We start from the raw sequence: 18,971 nt of genomic DNA on the forward strand, positions 1-18,971 counted from the left end.
AAACAAGCGGCTTGCGATATCCAAACCTGTAACAACTCCCTTAATCATAAACCACAGTGACGTCATCACACAAAAGACCAATTAGGCGTTGTGCCGTGACGGAATTTGATTTAATAACACCCTTGGCGGGACCTCCTGGCAAATTGTGTTTCACAACATGACCACCTCGTGTAACCGCTAATCTGTTTTTCTTTTTTCATACAAAAAAAATGAGGTTAATCTTTTACCGAAGTCTTATGGGAAATCCTTCCAAGGTTAATTTCACAAGAAGGCAAGACTGACCTCAGAGATAAGATTTGTAGAAGAAATATTTTCTTTAATAATTGAGGAGAAGTAAAACTGATATCGGAATTAATAGTAATACAAGCGACATATACTTAAAAATTATCTGAAAAATTTGGCACATTCGTGTATTGTAAAAAAAAATCAATTTCGGAGATTTCTCAGGACCTCAAAATTGAGAGAAAATTAATATCTGTACTTTAAGGTAAGAAAATTAATTAACTCGTAAGATTAAAGTAGGAACTCTTTTCGTACGAAACATCAATTTCTGCTATAATGTAGTTAGTTGGACATCTCAAGCGTATTCCTGCCTACGGGTAGTCGGTTTTAAATCGCCGTTGTTCAACTGTTGCAGTTTTTCATTCTTTTCTGGGATTTCAGGGACTTTTGTGCAGGCAGATTTTGGACAAATATTTCCTAAGTTAAACAACAGGAATTTGCTCTGCAAATTTTGATGTGCATATAGCTCGGACAGCAATTCATTCTGTCTTTACTTGACGTATCCTACCATACTTTTTCTTTGCATATACAGTACAGCCTCGATAATTCGAAATGTACATCACCGAAACTACCTCGAATCACAAAAAAAAAAAAAAAATTAACTCGAATTACCAAGAAAAAATCGGAAAGTAGAAAGGAAAAAACAATATAACAAGAAACTGCAGCATGAGAAAATGGGATATACAGTATTATTATGAATATTGTATCTACATTGCTCAGTACATAACTAACAATGATGTTAGGAAAGAGATAGTTAAACAATAGTGAACGCGCACTATAGAAAATGGCCAGCTGCCTTCTGCTTCAGGACGTTGCATCGCTTCCGTTCAGAAACTCACCTATCTGAGCATTTACCAGAAATACAGCTTTTCTTTCTTTTGCCTTGGATTATACGGAACATCGGATTATCGAGATTTTATTGCATGCATAATTTTATTTTACAATCATGGTATTTTTAATATTATTTCTTTGCTATTCTTCAATTTCATTAGTTTTAACCCTATGCCGGTTCGCGAGAATCATTTCCGATTTCTCAACGAGTCCAATTGTTGCAGAACGCACATGTCCAACAAATCGATTGACAAGCAAGAAACAATCAGCATTGTTGTTAACAGGCCCTCAAAACGAGTCTTGAAGAACAAGTTTTTCGTACGCAAAGAGCCTCGCGGAATGCGGCACACTTTTTTTTCCAGGCTTCTACGTGAACGGAACTCTTGTGTTCACGTGGTTGGCCGACAGGACACTCCCCTCCCCACCTCCTCTCCACGGCTATGTGCGAATGAGCGTGCAAAGTTGTTGTTTTTTTTTAAACAATAAAATCCGCTCTCCCGTATTCAGCTCACAGTGTTAATTATTTTCTCGAAACTGAACAAGAAAATTGCTGCAAACTTATACAGGGTGTCCATATTTTTAGGGGAAAAAATTACTTGAAATTCCCACATTTGGCAAAGTTTTGCAATGGATCTGATTGGAATCTTATTTAAGCTTCAAGGAAGATGGATGTTTCCGTTGAACAGTAGCCCAATGTTTCCGCTTGCTAGATTGATTGATTAATTTGGTTTATTTTCCTTCGCTTTTCTGACAATTTCGGCTAATCGCAAATATGCGGATGATTCAATTAATGAAGTGACACTTGCAAAGAACACATTTGCCCGAACCCGGGATCCCCCCCTACCCGTCCCCCATCGTGATAAAAAAAATCCCAGTACTTTTCTTTGCTAGTGGCGAATGTAGTCATACTTACAACAAACGCTTCGTTTTATTGATTTCCAATAGAACGAAGACAAGGAAATGAGGAAGTTTTCCAGAAAAATATGTTTTCCTATGTCTTATCCTATTGTGTTGTAACTTTTTTGCTTAAGGTCGCTTTTTCTGGACGTGAATTGTGACGATGAAAAGAAGAGTCCGGTATTTTCTTGTTTTTCGGCGCTTTTCTTTCCCCGTAGGCAAATCGCAACGATGAGGAAGAATGGTGACTAGATGAAATAGATGGACACTAACGAAGGATCCTCACTAGAGTGCTGCAGCGAGAGGGTTTCGCTCGAGCGCCAAATAGTTCGCACGGTTGACACTAGATAGCGTAAGCAATCGAGAGCTTCTTTGCTCGAGCGAATAAAGCTCAAACGGGCAAAAAGAACGGTATACGCTCGAAGCTCAGTAGTACACACATGTAACCGTAATTAGTCTGTGGTAGTTGGGCCTTCGTGAAGTAAAAGATGCAGTGAAATTGAAACTTAAGTGAACCTATCATCTCCATGTTAAAATGTAGTTTAGTTTATCTTACTAATAAAGTGATATATGAAAATGAAATAAATGATTGTGGGCTCAAACTGCCAGGACGGATATTTTGCATACAATTATTGTCACATTAAAATTATATCCGATTGTAAATACTCGAGTGTAGAATACTCAAGCGTGGAAGAGTCGAACGAGTTCGAGCGATCGAAAGTGGTCCCATGCAGTACTCTCAAACATATTCTCATTAGCACTCACTCCAGCACGGAGCCATAGATAGCGAGATCATTACACTAACACTCTACACGCTCGGCCACAGAAGCGACTAAACATTGTGAAATCGCTTAGAATCATATTCCAACTCAGGACCCCAGCATTTACTACTACCTAATACCGATATATTGAACCACTGGTGCTAATTATATCGAACTGTTAATCTTCAACTTTATTGCTCGTTTCCCTGTGCCAATTGGCCTGCATGGGACACGATACCCTTTACCTAATGAGAATCGAACCCGGAACAGCGTGCTTATCGGGAAGGCCCGAACTTACTGCTGTCAGCTTGCCTTGCTTGGTGGCGCGTGAAATACGATGTTGCATGGACAGCGATGCAATTAGAGTTGACAGAACCAGCAGAACAACTTCCAAGGGTTGTACATCACAGTGTGAACCGCTTCCTCGACCAATTGCCCTAGCAGTGTTGCCAAATCAATCACTAGCCCGGCAGGACGCACGCTCTCGCTGGATAAAAATTACCCACAAGCAAAATCGCTTCTTAAGTCCGTATTGAAATTGTTTTTAAAGCATGTAAATGATAATTACTTCAATGATTGAAGTAATTTTATTAAGTTTGAACACTTTTTTATAGTATTACACAATTTATAAAAATGGAAGAAAAATAACATGTTCAAATATCAAAGTGAGCTCGCGTGTGGGTTAAACTTACCCATGCAGTGTGTCTATGGCTCTAAGATCGGAACTAACAAAGTCTAGTTCATTAGAAAGGTACTGAGATGGATGGGGTGGAGTACTTATTGGAAATAATAAAAAAAATATATTTCAAAATCGCCAGGGTAATTTTTACCCCTACGCGCGTCCTTACTGGTTAAAAAAGACTAAATCGAACCTACAGATGGATCAAAATATAATTTAAAGGTTCAAATTACGGTTCAAATATCGTGTAAATTCGCCTGAACATTGAACAAGAGATACAAAAATTGTTTTCTCGTTCTCTCGACCGATACGTCATCATAGATATTTGTGTCAGTCTTTTGTTCAGTATTTTTAAACAATCCTATGCCATGTACAGAAATATTTGTATCTACAAAACTGCAAATTTAACCGTATTTGACAATATTTTGTTCAAATTAAACTGGAAATGTGACGTAAATGAACTCAAAGGTCTAGATTTCGCGATTTTGGGATCGAAGTGAAAATGCAAGATGGCTGGAAACATTACATTTAGTTACCAACCTTGCTACATTCCAGTGGTAGAGTAACTGAGATAGCAACTACTACGCCTAAGGATGAGAACTGTTATTACTGCACCCAAGGTCAACGAACATGGTAGAAAAAATAGAAATAGAAGAAAAAATAGGTGACGAAATAATTAATCGGTGTTTTACAACGTTGAAGGATTGTCCCATTATCTGACAAAACACAAGAAACCTTTCAGTGCACGTAGAGTTGCTACCCCCTGATAAGATTAAAACGAACTCTCGATTCTTACATGCATTACCACTTACGTTTGACTCACACGACAACCCTGACAAAACTTTGTTCTACTTGATACACTGACTAACCAGTACTGGATCTACAGTTTTGCGTGATATCTGAGATCCTAACGTAAGCTTCGAATTCAGAAGCTCTCGACTTAAATTAGATTGAAGGAAAATCATCGTCTTTCCAAACAAAATTCACTGGTTGTGTTACGAAGAGAATGCTATTCAAAGATGGTTAACTTGCTAAACGAAACGCTTAACATCGTGTAATTTTTACTATACACTTCTTGAATACAATAACAGATGGTAGATGCACATATAATTCATTGAAATTCTTAAGCGAATGTGAGTTCTGGTGGCCTTGTTGTAATTTAACGTATGTTCATAAGGCCTGGTGCCTTTTGCTTCTGTCAAAGTGGAATGCATACAGGTGAGGCAATGAGGGATATTCAACGAAGATTGGATGACGTCGCCTGGAGGTGTCCAACTTTCGGAATAATACTAGTATAATTTCAAAAGTTTCATGTAAGAAATTTACCCTATAATGAATTGAATACTTTGGATTACCCTTGGATAAACTTATCTGGGGAAAATATACTCTAGAATTATAGTTTTGTCCAAATTTGTGATAGCCTCCTCCGTTCCACAAAAGTTCCTAAATACAAAAAAGTGTCTGCTGAGCACACCTATATACAGTTATTCCATCCATCAACGAGCTGGTGACAGAAAATCTGAACGTCAGAAGATAAGTCACAGATTCTATATTAGGATGGGTTGCTGATGTATTTAAACTTGATACACAAATCACTAGCGCCACTACACGGAATGTGCGAAAACAGATTCCTTTGCAAAATCCACCACTGAATGTATGTTAAATATTGCGTATGTTATCAATTACTCATCATCATTGATAAAGAATTATTTAAAACTCCTGAATTTCACTGATATCTGCTGCTTCATTCTCTCTCTACTTTCAAAATACAATGTTTCACAAGGTGACGTCATCTCGTCAAAATATGAACTTCACTCCCTCTGATTGGATATTCTGTATGCACTCACTTCCAACAACAATAAATTACTAAATGAAGGTACATAAGACTGGCCAACTGTTGATAAAATTATGAGAACATAAACTGGAATTATCCTCGAATGAAAAAGTATTACATTTATGTTTAGACTGTGAATTTATATGCTTTAAAACATCAAAATAAGGTCTCCAAATGCCAGATATGATCTAAAAATTCCTGCATAATACATTTTAAATAATATTTTCGATATATACGCCAAAAAAGGTCTATGATAACGATGTGATTTGTTTGATTTGATATTTAGAGTCTATTTTTCTGCCTTTTGGCTAATCGCGACCATGAGGATGAGTGATATGATGAAACCGGCGAAGACACACACACAAACACAGTCATGCACTGGCCAAGATTCGAACCCAGGACCCCTCGCGTCGTTGTGCGCTGTGCTAGCCACTCCACCACGCAGGTCCGCTCTATTATAACGAAATACAGAGGTGATTAAGCAAACAAGTTGCATGTTGTGTTTTCTAAGAAAAATATGTGTGTGTGTTTGTAAGAGTGTGAGTGTGCGTGACCCGGCCTTTGTAAAAGTGGATGATACAAAGTAAATATTTTCGACATTCAGTGTCATAACAACAAGCAGCCATTCTTTCATTTTTAAACTCGACTTTCTTTTTTTCTTTTTTTAATGTCACGTTGTAGTTGTAAATATCGGTGCGTATAATATACACACTCGCTTCACCTGGACGACAGTGAACGTGCAACGGGATTCCTCCCGACCAGAAACTAGTCACGGCTCTTCAAAATAAACTCGGGATGGAGGGGAGGGGTGCTGACCGGAAACCAGATCGACCTTAAGACACGCCCCTCTCTTGGGACCACGCCCCTCCCAAATGCGGAAGGCATGCGAGGAACAGGTTGAGAGAATGCGTAGTAATATTTTTGATAGCATGACCGCGATCACCCTACGAGATCAGCTGTCTTAGCAGTGTTGCCAGTTCTATTTTGTGTATGAAAGGAAAGCAACGAAAACGGCTTCTTTACACGCTGGAAGCAGCTTTGAACTAGAATGAGACCAGTTTCCCCGAACGTTTATTCAGTTCCCATGTCAGCGGAACGGCTAACACACTCGCCTCTCGTGCGTGTGGTCCCGGGTTCGTTCCACGTTTGGTAATAAACCTGCATCGTGAGAGTTCGTGGAGTGTAGAGTGCATCACACATAAATTTGCCGTTGCGTAGAAACGAATTTTCGTTTCGTCTCCCTATCTCTTAGCATCACGTGTTCTACCCTGCTCGAAAACCTTCGCTATTGTTGCCATATTGTCATTCCATTCCTGGACACACTCGCGCAAACATCATTGAAAACAATTGAATAGCGCTCCAGCTCGCGGTTCCCACCGTTCGGCAGGGACGGTAATGTGGCAATATAGCACGGCGTAGTGGTTGCTTCTTTTATGCAGTGCATGTTCATTGGCTAGCTAGTAACTAGTGTTGCCAACTGTAATAATGAAGCACTATTTCTGTCACGGAAGGGGAAAGGCAGGTAAAGTGGCGGTGAGTTTTGTTGGATTGGAAGCACCATATTTTTATTTTATACTAAGTATTTGACCGGTTTGACGTTGTGTGCGTGTATTGCGTGTGTGTATGTAAAAGTGTGTGTTTGCTAATGAACGTTAAATTCCATAATGCCTCCAGTTCTGTCGAAGTTGAAATCAAAAACCTTGCATAGCCAAGCTCGGGAAATTCTAAGCAACGTGCACGAGTTCATGAAGGAGGAAGCCAGTCATGGTGTTAGCATCCCAATAAAGCATTTTGGCAAGAGAGCAGCGAACAGCAGCAACAAATTGTTCATATTTCATAATTTTGGAATTATTGAAAATAAATAAATTAGGTGGCTCCAACATCATTTCAACTCTGGCTCCGGCACGTGTTCTTGTAGAAATTGCATAGAGGAGGCTGTCATTTTTGCTGCTTAATGCGATACATATTGTTTTCTGTGTTAAAATTGCCATGCTTTGATGGATGACCAAGTTCATAGCAGGGCCGGCGGAAGGGGAGGGCGAACCGTGCCATCGCCCAGAGCGGCAAAATTTGAAGAGAAGAAAAAAATAAGCCTATTGAAAACTGTGATCGAGAAAGATATTTTTTTGCGCTGAATAGTATTAAAATAGCATAAGTCTCATTATTTATTTTATATTTTGATGTTTTAGTTAGGAATATATTGATTTTCAATTTTCCGTTGCTGCGTAATGACCGGGGGGGGGGGGGGGTCGAAATAGAGCGGCATCTGCCGCCACCTCCAAGGGAGGCAAAATGACTAGCGCCGGCCCTGGTTCATACAAAAGAAAAAGCCGCGCAGCTTATCGTCTAGTGGCAGTATATGTACTTGTTATTGTTGTGGAAGCCGGCATCCTTTGTAAATCTACAACAAAGGCAACCGACTGTCGCCGATCTCAGAGAGGAAATAATAATACTGCTTGAGGAGGAGTGTTATGGTGCAATTGTAGCGGTTTAACACGTTGGCATGTTATTATCTGCCGTTGCAGTTCCATACCAGTGTATACGGGTTGTGGGAGTGAAAAGTTAGAACGCCACCAGTGCATTAATGCAATGAAAAATAATATATATATATTTTTTATTTTGTTTGAAATCACTCAAATAAGGAATCGTATGAAGAAGTCTTCTTTGCAGCATTTTTGGTAATTTTACTTATGTGTTAGTTCATATTTTGCGAATTTTTAGTCCATATGTATGTAGCTACATACAAAGCCACTTGATAGTACATATTAATCCTAGTCCTGGTATAATGCATGACGTTTAAAACTCAACGTTAGATAGACCTGAATTCTCTAATTTTATTGTTGTACGTAACAGCTGTGCATCGGCGCACTGCAGCGATTTTTCTATCTGCTCCATTAGCAACACTGCTTCTTTAGTTGTTTCGCGCATCGCACGGCAGAAATATCTGCGCTGGACTCTAAGTGGTGATCTTCTGGCGAGGTACCCAAAAGTGAACCTCACGTCAACGTAGTACACGCCCAGAATATAATATTAAAAAAATCAATCAATCAATCATGAGAGTTCGAAAGCGAACTTGAAAAGAAGTTAACGAGAAAAGGGGGGAGGGGAGCGTTCTGAAAATTACATCTCTCAGCAGTGCCCAGGATTTTCGAAACAGAGGAATTTATGTATATATATTTTAGTAGTTCAGTCCTCATGTTGCCATCTTTTCCTGCTTTTGAAGATCTTTTCTTTAGAATTATTGGGCCAAAATAGGGGGGGGGGGGTTATGGTCCCTACGTCCCACTCTTGGGCACGCCACTGTCTCTCATTCATGTAATTTCGTTACAAGAGCAGCAAATGGGACTCATCTATTAATTTACTCTACGAATCAAACTGGGGTAAAAACGTTCAACTTTGAATTTCGTGTACATTTTTGACTGAACTAACTTTAAATTTTATGTTAGCTGTGTTTCATACGACACACTTGCACAAGAAATCACTTTTTTCCTCAAGCTTTTAGGATATATTTCCTAAGATTAATTTTGGTAAAAGAAGTTTCAAATTATCTCTAAAAATTCGGAATGAGAATCTCTCTCACTAGTAAATATTCTGTGTTCGCGTAACACAGAATATTGTCTAAAATTGTCTCAAAGATCGTTGCGTTTATTTTAATTAGGGAGAGAATCAACGTTAAATAAAAAACGCTAAGAAACAAGTAGATACGTTTTTTTTTCGAAGCAGGAGATGTTAGAGACTGTTGCTATTAATTTCGTGGACGTGTTCGATTCTAGTCACCTACCAATGCCAGACTAAATGAGTTATAGAAAACAACAAGAGACTCGCTCTTTCGGGAACACGAACCGAACCGGACGGGTCATCGATCCGGTTCTTCGCGAACGGTTCGCAACAAACAAGCTCAAATTCCCATAGAGACCACGGGCAGTCCGTTTTCACAACAATCAACGAACAGGAGGTGCAGTTCGCACGCGCAAACGCACTTGCTGACGGTCTAATTGTCAGCACGTCTTGTTTTGATTCTAACTAACTGAGGAAATATTTACGACGAACTCTCCACGCTGATTGGCTCTCGGGCAATGAGAGACCACAAACGAGGAAAAAAATTGCTTCGCACGTCGAACGAAGAAAGAAAAGAAAGAATGAAAAAAGCGAAATTGCACATTTGACACACTGGCTTCCCGGGAGAACTTCCACAGAGGAAAAAAAAATAATTCATTCACTTCTTGCGAGGTGGAAAAGTTTACAACAAGGATCTCCACGTTCCAGTTTACATGTCTCATATTTCGTGAGAAGAGGGAGGGGATTTTTATGGCGCGTTATCGAGGCTTCTAGTGTGGGACTGTTTGCATATGCGCAGCCACGCAGGTTGTTCCCAAGTGCCTCTGATCCGCACTTTCCTCGCTTCTTTTCAAGGGTGGGTTCGTTTGGACTTTCCCACATGCATGCGACTGCTGGCCTAATGGACCTTACGCACCCACACACGCACCAGACCAAATGTGTTCTGGGGATAAAATTTGGATATACCGGGTGATCCGTTTGAGATGACAGAAAAGTAAACCTTTATACACAAGAGGGTTAATGTACGTATCTCCGAGCAGCTTGTTGTAATATAAGCAGAAAGGATGTAAGTTTCGAATGAGTACAAACTTCAGCCACATGGCGGCGCTAATGTGTGTGGTAACAAAGGTGGTGATCACGTCACAACAGCGCACACAGTATATGTCGTATGGTATGCGAAATTTTCGAGTATTACATGCATGCTATAGAGGAACCACAAGGAAAGAAACCTGCGCAGAACCTCATCGCGCTGGCGGGTGTGGGAAAGAACAGGGGGAAAGAGCTTTTCAGCGCGGCCACGTCAGTGTTGCCAGACCTATTGATTTCTTGGGAGAATTCCTTAATAAACTATTGCTTGAAAATACTTAGTTTTCTATCCTTAATATACTATTCTATACTTTAATATTTAATTTTCTACAAAATTATTTAGCGGCATAGACGTCCAGAAGGAAGTGCAAGGATGGTCGCCACCCCCTCCCCTTCTGGAAAATGAATGTTGACATAAAAGTACCTATTATTTCAGACGTATGAGTTGATTTCAGTCGCAGTAATTTACATCCATTTTTATAATAGGGATGTAGGAACGTGATAATTTCAAACTCAAGTGGTGTTTTCTGAGAGGGCAAAATTATTACGGGCTATTATGCCTCGTTTACCACCCTGATAAAAATACATTGTTTCCCTCTCGCTGGAAGAAATTAGCGGACGACCCCTTGCACCCCAGTGCGCACGCCTATGCCGCCCCCGAGAACGTCGTTCATCCGCTACTATTAGAGCATCGAATTTTGTAGCAGATCTTCTGGTTTCCCAAGGAACAATCTCCCGATATTTTCAAGTCTGACCTGGCAACACTGCCCCGAGCACAGATAACGGCAGGGAAGGTGCGCGAACGCTTTTCACGGAAGGTTTCTTTCCTTGTGGTCGAGCTTATACTGCCGCCACACAGCTGAAGCCAGTATACCTCCAGTCACTCGAAACTTACATCCCTTGTGCTTATATTACAACAAGCTGCTCGGAGATACATACATTAACCTCTTGTGTATAAAAGTTTACTTTTCTGACATCTCAAACGGATCACCCCGGTATATGTGTGTGTGTGTATATATATATATATATAATGTTATGTAAATAATATGTATTACATAATACACAACTTACGTGCTATATTAAGTTCTTAGTTAGCATTAGTTTTCTAAATGTGTGTGTGTAGCAGAATAACTAAAAAGAAGAAACTGATGTGCTCTATATGTAGAGTTTCCCTTTTATGTAGCTATAATTTGGAGGGTTTTTATGATACTATTATAGTAAATTTTACTACGCCATGGAGATGGGGACACGGGAAAGTTTCGAGCGATGGGGATGAATGATGATAACATGAAATGGATGAATAGATGATCACAAACATTATGGGCAACGCGATGCTCACAGAGCATTGTGCTTCCTGCGAATCCAATCGCAAGAGCCTCGTTCGCATGAAAGAAGAAGTTACCGGGATGTACGTACTACGTGCAAGCACTGGCGTACGCAGGAGGAGCTGATGGGGCTACAGCCCCTTCCCGAAATTTTGAAATGAAAGCATTAAGAACTCGGGAGAAACCAAAGAGATAAATTTAAACTCCCATTAAAATGTCCCAAATATCATTTTAATCTTTGAACAACCTTTAAAAACGATGGTCAAAAACGGAAATTCCAAAATATTATGTGGCTTGTCCTGACCCTACCAAGAAAGCAGCTATGCGATATTTACTTTTACAATTCCAGCCCCCTTCGGAAAAGAATCCTGCGCGCAGCTGTGCGTGGAAGCGAGGTTACCCTTTTGGTTCTTTTAGCGAAGGTCAACCCCCTACAATGTGGTGACATGTGTATACTACGGTACGTATTTCGATACAAATCTAGTCTCGTTCTGATGCCATGCCTAATCCTAAACGTCGCTATTAAACTATATAGGAGCCATACAGGGGTGGCCATCCCCCCCCAAAATCATATCATTCGCGCCCTCAAACCATATCGTAATCCGCACAAAGTATTTAATTACGACAGCGTGTCTACCGAAAGTAACTTTTTCTTAGCTTTACTGAACACTATACTAATCCCTAAACAGGCAGCCCACTATTCAAGACCACCCCTAAGATTGTTCATTATCATCGAGAATATCGCTTGCCTTGTAATGCAGCTATAGTATAAAAACTTCACATTCACCTTATTAAAGTGCCAAACACGCAACATATTAATGCGAGCGAAGCGATCAAGAAAATTTTTACATCCATTTCTTTGCAGGCTTTTAAGAATATTAATTTCATAGGATATCAATCCTTTCTTAGTCTTTTCCAGCTTCTCCTTTGGCACGTTCGGGGTCCAAAACATGTGGATACCATATCGCTAAATACAGTCTCCACACCAGAATTTCCGCAACAGTCTAAGACAATAGCAATACACAAGAATTGGATATCCCCTTCAATTTAATGCTCTAACTAAAGTACTCGCCATAATCTAAGACCTAGAGTTGGATACTGTCCCCCCCAAAAAATTTAATTCAGAATCCGCCCCCCAGAACCCACATGTCAATTAAGGCCTAATATGTAAAAGTTGGATATCTCCCCCCCTCCCCTTAAACACTTTCTGTTCTTCATATAATGGATTAAATATGGTGCATTTAAAGTGTAAAATCTTTACATATATTTTGGAAAAATATATAAATGTTGAATTTTATATTATTTGAAGGGAAAAAATCCCCCCTAAAAATCTCGATGGCGCAACCTGCGCCATAACCTCCCCCCCCCCCTGTGGGCACCCCTGGAGCCATAAACGACTAAAAATACCAATATAAAATATATCTCAATGAATCGGATATTCTCAACAGAAACAAATGCTTGTTACATGAAAGTTGCCCGTCAACCCACTAAACACATACGCTGACGACGCAACTTGTCGCTGACACGAAAGCACTTGAAGTCATGTACTGGACGCGAGCTCGCTACTTCGCACGGGGATCCGAACCCGACACTGCTGAGTCATGGCCGCAAATGAACTTCCTTGCAAGAACCTGATCTCTTACTTCCTCCCTATGCAGCGACGGCTGATAGCTAATCACTCTTAGACACAACACCATTGTTATGCACTTTTGGTTTTGCGCCATGCGGTGTTATTTTTACAGTTATGCACTCAAGGATGCGAAGTTAATAAGGCTTGAAGCTTAGAACGGCAACGCTTGGACTTGGTAGTTCTGCAACCATGAAGAGTTGGAAGCGGTCATAATCCCCATCGACTCATATTTATGGTTCAAGTCCTGATTGTAACGCCACTTACTTTAAATAAAGTCAGAAAGATCAGTCTCCATCTGACAACCATATGTCAAGTCCGCGTGGACTTATATCAAACCTTTCCCACCAATAGCGTCCGTTGTAGGAACTGACAGTACTTGTCAAGTCTACGTGGAGTAAATGAGATGTTGCCAATTCAGTGTCTCTAGAGATTTCTTAACGTGAGGTTTCGTTATCTTTGCTAGGTTGTTACTGTGTTGTGCTTTCTTTATACATATGTATGTGATCCATGAGTATTACCGTGCAAATTGTCCATGACTATTTTAATTAATTATTCTCCTACACCCTATGTGCTTTTTAGCGTTGGATTTTTATGTACGCTGGTGCAGAAGTTGTCAACAGCTTGTTTTAAGTTTTATTTTAATTCTTGAAGCTCTTATTGGGTCAAATAAAGGGCACGAACATGGTGGTGGACAATTTGCAAGGTAATACTCATAGATCCCACTGTACAATATGGAGACCTTGGGAGTGTAACGTGGTCGCAGTTCGTGCTGGATGTCTAAACACTGCACGTAAAAGTGACAGTATCGCTCCAATTAGGTCTTGAACTTTACTAACGATGGATATGCTAAACTCAGGGGTGACTAAAGGGCCAGGTGACTGCCCTCGGGGGCGCCAAACCGTGGCAGTCCCCTTGAGTAGCGCCTAAACCTTATTTCTGCCAATATAAGCTTGGCTACTTGCTTTTAAAAAGAGTTGGATTTTTGCAGACAAAAATTAATCGAAGTTACAGCTGCACATCATTACAAGCATATATAATCGTGTAGCAATTTAAGCTAAGTGGTTACTGTTATTTAGATATCATTATATAGGAATTAAATAAACAAACATTTACAATAAAAGTGTTTTTTTTTACAGTAACACTTAACGTATTTAAAAAAATCAGGCTATTAATTTTCCACGTTAAAATCTTAAATATGTAACATGGTGGAAAGTAGAAAGACCAGGGTGAAAAGTTATGGGGTGGCAGAGTAGAAATTAAGGGGGGCGGCGGCAAAATCCATCTCGCCTGGGTGAACATCTTATGTTGAGCCTCCCCTGGCTAAACATTATTTTGTAACATCCCCTTGGAAAAGCCATCCGCGTATTCATTTTTCATATAAGCCTACTCTCTGTTCATGGTATAAATCTAGTTACAATGTATTCAGTGCAATTACATCATCCCACGAGTCTTCCATTTTATGTATTCGCAGAAAAAACTAATTTGTCTTGCATAAACAAAACACGTTTGGATAAAGTAATTTGTTACCGAAAACAAAATAGCTACCACTCTTCACTAAATTTAGTAATTCTGACTAAATCTTTGGTAACCCTAAGCAAATGTGCACCACTTCTACAAGAATTTGGTTATGGTGAATAAGCAATTGTTTGTAAACAAGCATTTGCTTATTGCAAACAAACCTTTTCTCTGTTACGTGCACAAGAAAAGTACATGAAAACTCGAAACATTCATAATATTTTTGAAATACATCAAGTAATGAGTGTAATTGTTGTGTATTTGTGTCTATTGTTAAAATCTAATAATCTGAGATAATGTATCTGCCTCATATCGTGACTTATCTCCCCCTCCACACACACATACAAACCTCAAAATACGCATACCCCTGTTGAGAATAGCTGTACTAAAAAGGGGCGGTGCACGATTGCCCCGTCCACCAAAATTACAAAGGACAGGGAAATTTAACCATAAAGCGCTGTATATCGTGTAAGTATTATGTTCAAATGGAGCATTTTATTTTCTAACAGTTGTGGGTTTTGGATTTTTAAAATGTGTTTAGTGTGTGAATAAAAAGTGCTGAAAAGTCTATACTTTAATCGATGCCAATAATCGAATGAACCCAACATGATATCGAATACATTCATTCGAAATTAATAATCGATTTTCGCCAATGATTTAAAACGATGTTTTAATTCTACTGACATCCTTTCACCAGCCTTCAGGCCAGATTCAAAAGTTGTTAGTTCGGGGACAACAAGCATTAACGATTTACAATACAACAAAAAAGTGACGTTCCTTTTAAACAAAACTGCCATTTCGTGTACGTATCAGTAAAATATGGGGCAAGCCATTGTATCTTGCACAATTAAGCACAAGGTTAATGCTTGCTGCAATGAAAAACAAGTGTCAGTGAATTGTTTACGTTTAACCTTGAAGAAGTTATTGTGTATAGAATCGCTGTTGTGTACTTACATTCCTGATGAGAACTTTCACGCATAGCTCCGATAGTTTGGCCACTTTCCGGACAGGTCCAACGACGTCACTTCCGGAAAGAGACAAGAGGCTGGTTTTTGAAGATCTGAAAGATGCGTCGCCTTCTCGCTGGCGGGCCCGTCTGTCCTGCCGTATGTCCGACCAAAACTTCCCAGCGTCTTTCATCCTGTTCCTATCGTGTGAGCACATTCCGTGTCCTTGTATGTCCAGCAGGTCACTCAGGCTGCTACCGCTGCTCGCGTCGGACGCTCTGGAGTTCTTCCGGTTAAGCCACGACCGGAAACTCAAACGGAAACTTGACTTCTTTTTAACGAACGGCTCCCCGCAAGGAGTCGCTGGCAGGGAGACCGGTCCGCTGGGACTCATCGTCGCTGTGGGGGACGTGGAGGTCGGTATCGTCGTCGCGGTGCTGGTCGCAGTCACCTCTAAAAGGTCAAGGTCAGTTTCCGACCTGGACCACGACGTCGCCTTGCCCTGGAGTCTCAGAAATGGTTCGGTCACCGGCCCGCAGGTGGCACTGTTGCGCCTCGTCTGGGACATTTCGGGTCCCCTCTCTGCGCGCGTGCACTTCAACACATTATCGATCACTCACTAAAACACTTTCACAAACACTCTAGCACCAAAACGGGGGGTTACTCCCCCCACTACTCTGGCCTTCACTCTTTATCTTGTAGTGCACCACTGCTTTTTTACCGTTCACTGCTCACCGAGCCAAGTTCTGGCTACCTCGCTGATTTATCAAACCCAACAGAAAAGGCTAAACATCCGTGCACCTAACTACCACATCAACGTCGTGCAAAACGACGTTGTTCCATTGGTCCCGCGCTGCGCGTATCGAGGAAATGCAAACTCCACAAGACCTACAACGAAAACAGCTCGCTCCACTGGTCGCCACCTCAAGTCTAAACCGATCTTCCTTCTTTCCTTCTGCCTCTGCCATGGGACTCCTTTCTCTCGCTTGCTCTCCCCACCTCCCAGGTAAGAACAGGTCCTTCGCCTCACGGGCCGATGGGAAATCTTAACACCACAACAGCTGACGATCGGAGTGTTGTGCTTCTTTCGGCATGCCAGTTCAGCGTGGTTGTCAACAGATCTGATACAATCAAGGTGAGGAGACGAAGAAGAACAAAGCCATCCACAATAACGGTTCGTAGATTGGCTCTCGTGACGAAATGGTTAGCATGACGCACTGTAAATCTAGAGGTCGTAGGTTCGATTCTCGACATGTCATGTTAGGGGAACCTCGTGGCTTCGGTACATGCCTGTAAATAGGATTAAAGATCTTGTATAATAAGCTGTACTACACTGAGAAATTTATCTTCAGGGCTTCTACCCCCACTTTTTCGCCTTTAGAAGGCGGCTGTTGAATGATCAGAAATCCCCTCCCTTCGAAATAAAATTCTGGGCCTGGGCGAGGATATGATTTTAAGTCAGAAAGGCGATTTCGAAAATATTTTACTGCCCGTAAATAGCGTTCAACAATGCACACGATTAAAGAAAAGCAGAATTGAAGACTTGTATTAAAAGATAACAGAAAGCAATAGTGAAACCCCTTAAAGAGCTTGAATTATTGTTCAAAGTCCACTTTATGCACAAATCGGCTAATCGGGACTGAACCTACAGTTTAAAGTGGGATCCGGAGATTAAAGCGTATAATAAGATAGCTTGATTTAGAATCATCCTGCCTGGTGTTTCGTGGCGTCATGTGGTACAGTGGGGAAACAATACCTTTTCCACTCTGGTACTAGATGTCTGTGATTGTAAAAATGTGTTGAACAAAATGAAATTCCTAGAGGTGGGTCCGATTAGGTGACATCATCACAAGGGTGCCTTGATTTTCTGAAGAGCATGCATAAACCTCCGAGCCGTGGCCAGAGATTTCCAGGCCTAGGGGGGCTCCTTGCTATGAACAAATGTAATTCTCCTCTTTGTGTACCCTCCTTTTTGATATTCGTGCTCAAATCCCTATCCCTCCCAGCCCCTCCCCCACACAAAAAGAACATAGCAAAGATTATATAAAGCTCTCCGCTACACCTAAGTTTGTAGTAGAGCTCATTTATTAGAACGGCCTCCCCGATGGTGCAGTGGTAGCGTGGTCGTCTTGTAATCAAGGCGTCCCGGTTTCGATACCCGGTGAAGGCACAGAGTGGTTCGGATAGCACTTTAAACTGTAGGTCCAGTCCCGATTAGCCTTGCTGTGCATAAAGTGGACTTAAAACACCAAATCAATCAATCTTTTATTAGAACAAAATCGTCCTGTTACCAAAAAAAGTTATAAATGCATATCCGACATTCATGTTCTGTTGGGTAATTTACAATATCGCGTTATAATAGGATTTTTCACAGAGCTACATTGTAAAAATAGTGTAATGTTTTATTACACTTAAAACACATGCAATAAAGTATTATTTTATAATTCGTATTAACAGATTCTTTTATGCCCCGTAATAGCGCTACTTACAGTTGCCCAAAGAGCCTACTAGTAAAATCTGTATAGCAGTTGTTCTTTTCCTTATTATCTTTATTATAGAAATTACAGTTGAAAATTAACATATTTCGCAAGACTTTGTTTAGAAATATATTATTAAAATAACAATTTCAGAGCTGTTCAAACATTGCAGTGTTTGTGTTCTTGATTATTGTTTGGATGAAATGGATTTTAAGGTACGTCTTTAATTTCATTATAATAATGTAATCATAATATTAAATACGTACATGTATGCTATATTCATAATCATTGAATCAAAACGTCCCTGCACGTACACTTAGCCGCTATTTGGAACATTCTTTTTATAAAAAGGTTTGTAATGAGATAGGAGCTAGCAAGAAATTGTTTACTGATCCATTTCTTTGTAAACAGACAACAGTTACAATAGCGAGCCAACACTTTCACTTGACTCCCGCCTTTCCTTCAGATTTTCTGGTATTCTGAAGATAACACTGAGTGATATTAGTTCGATTTGGACCCGTTCGTCGAACGGTTCACTCAGGAACGGTCCCCAACGGTCTACTTCAACACTTTGACTCACTAGTACAAACAGTTCCTCCTAGAACGACTCATCATGGAACAGTTCACCCGAGAACTGTTCCTCGGCAATTGAAGCTCTGTTTCCATCGTTTTGTGAGAAAATTCGCACATTTTTTAACCGCATCCTGGCCTAGAGGCGTATGCAACCAGGATGACACACATGCATGAATATGCATGCAAAACACACACACGGCCGGAGGGTAAAATGAATCTTATTAAATTGGCTGGGTGGAGGTGCCACGGCCTCCTTCCTCGAACAATGGCCCATCGGAACGACAACAGCGAATCGTTCCGAGTGAAAGTTCCTCGATTCTTTCCCACCTGCTCGCCGCGACGAATACTTTTGCCAGATAGCAATCGCTAATCATCCTAGTTCCGAACCAAAACTACGCAATAGGGTGTTCCTCGCACCTTGGCTCTGGGTGATGTACGACGCAGTCTGCAATATGTTGCGTTTACAGTACGCTACGACTCATGGGCGGAACGTGGGGCCTAACTTTGGGGGCGGGGGCAGCAGGATCCCATAAAAATATGACAGAACTATTTTCCTAAGTAACCAAATATTTGCGA

The 18,971-nt window shown here is 40.6% G+C and overlaps 1 protein-coding gene across 11 annotated transcripts in view; it reads right to left on the reverse strand.

Annotated features, from left to right (window-relative positions):
• Positions 1-18,971, reverse strand: part of LOC145978267 (unconventional myosin-XV-like) — a 536,876-nt gene that overhangs the window by 368,884 nt on the left and 149,021 nt on the right. Inside the window, exon 1 of one of the 11 annotated variants that reach the window (XM_083110777.1) lies at positions 15,353-16,284. The exons of the other annotated variants lie outside the window; for them this stretch is intronic. Coding sequence (XP_082966903.1) covers positions 15,353-15,913 — 561 coding nt within the window. The 5' untranslated portion in view covers positions 15,914-16,284. Of the gene's footprint in view, positions 1-15,352; positions 16,285-18,971 lie in introns of those variants that run through there. 11 annotated transcript variants of the gene reach the window in all.

Source organism: Lepisma saccharinum, chromosome 24 (genome assembly GCF_977018435.1).
Source record: "Lepisma saccharinum chromosome 24, izLepSacc3.1, whole genome shotgun sequence".
In the NCBI taxonomy this organism is placed as follows: Eukaryota; Metazoa; Arthropoda; class Insecta; order Zygentoma; family Lepismatidae; genus Lepisma; species Lepisma saccharinum.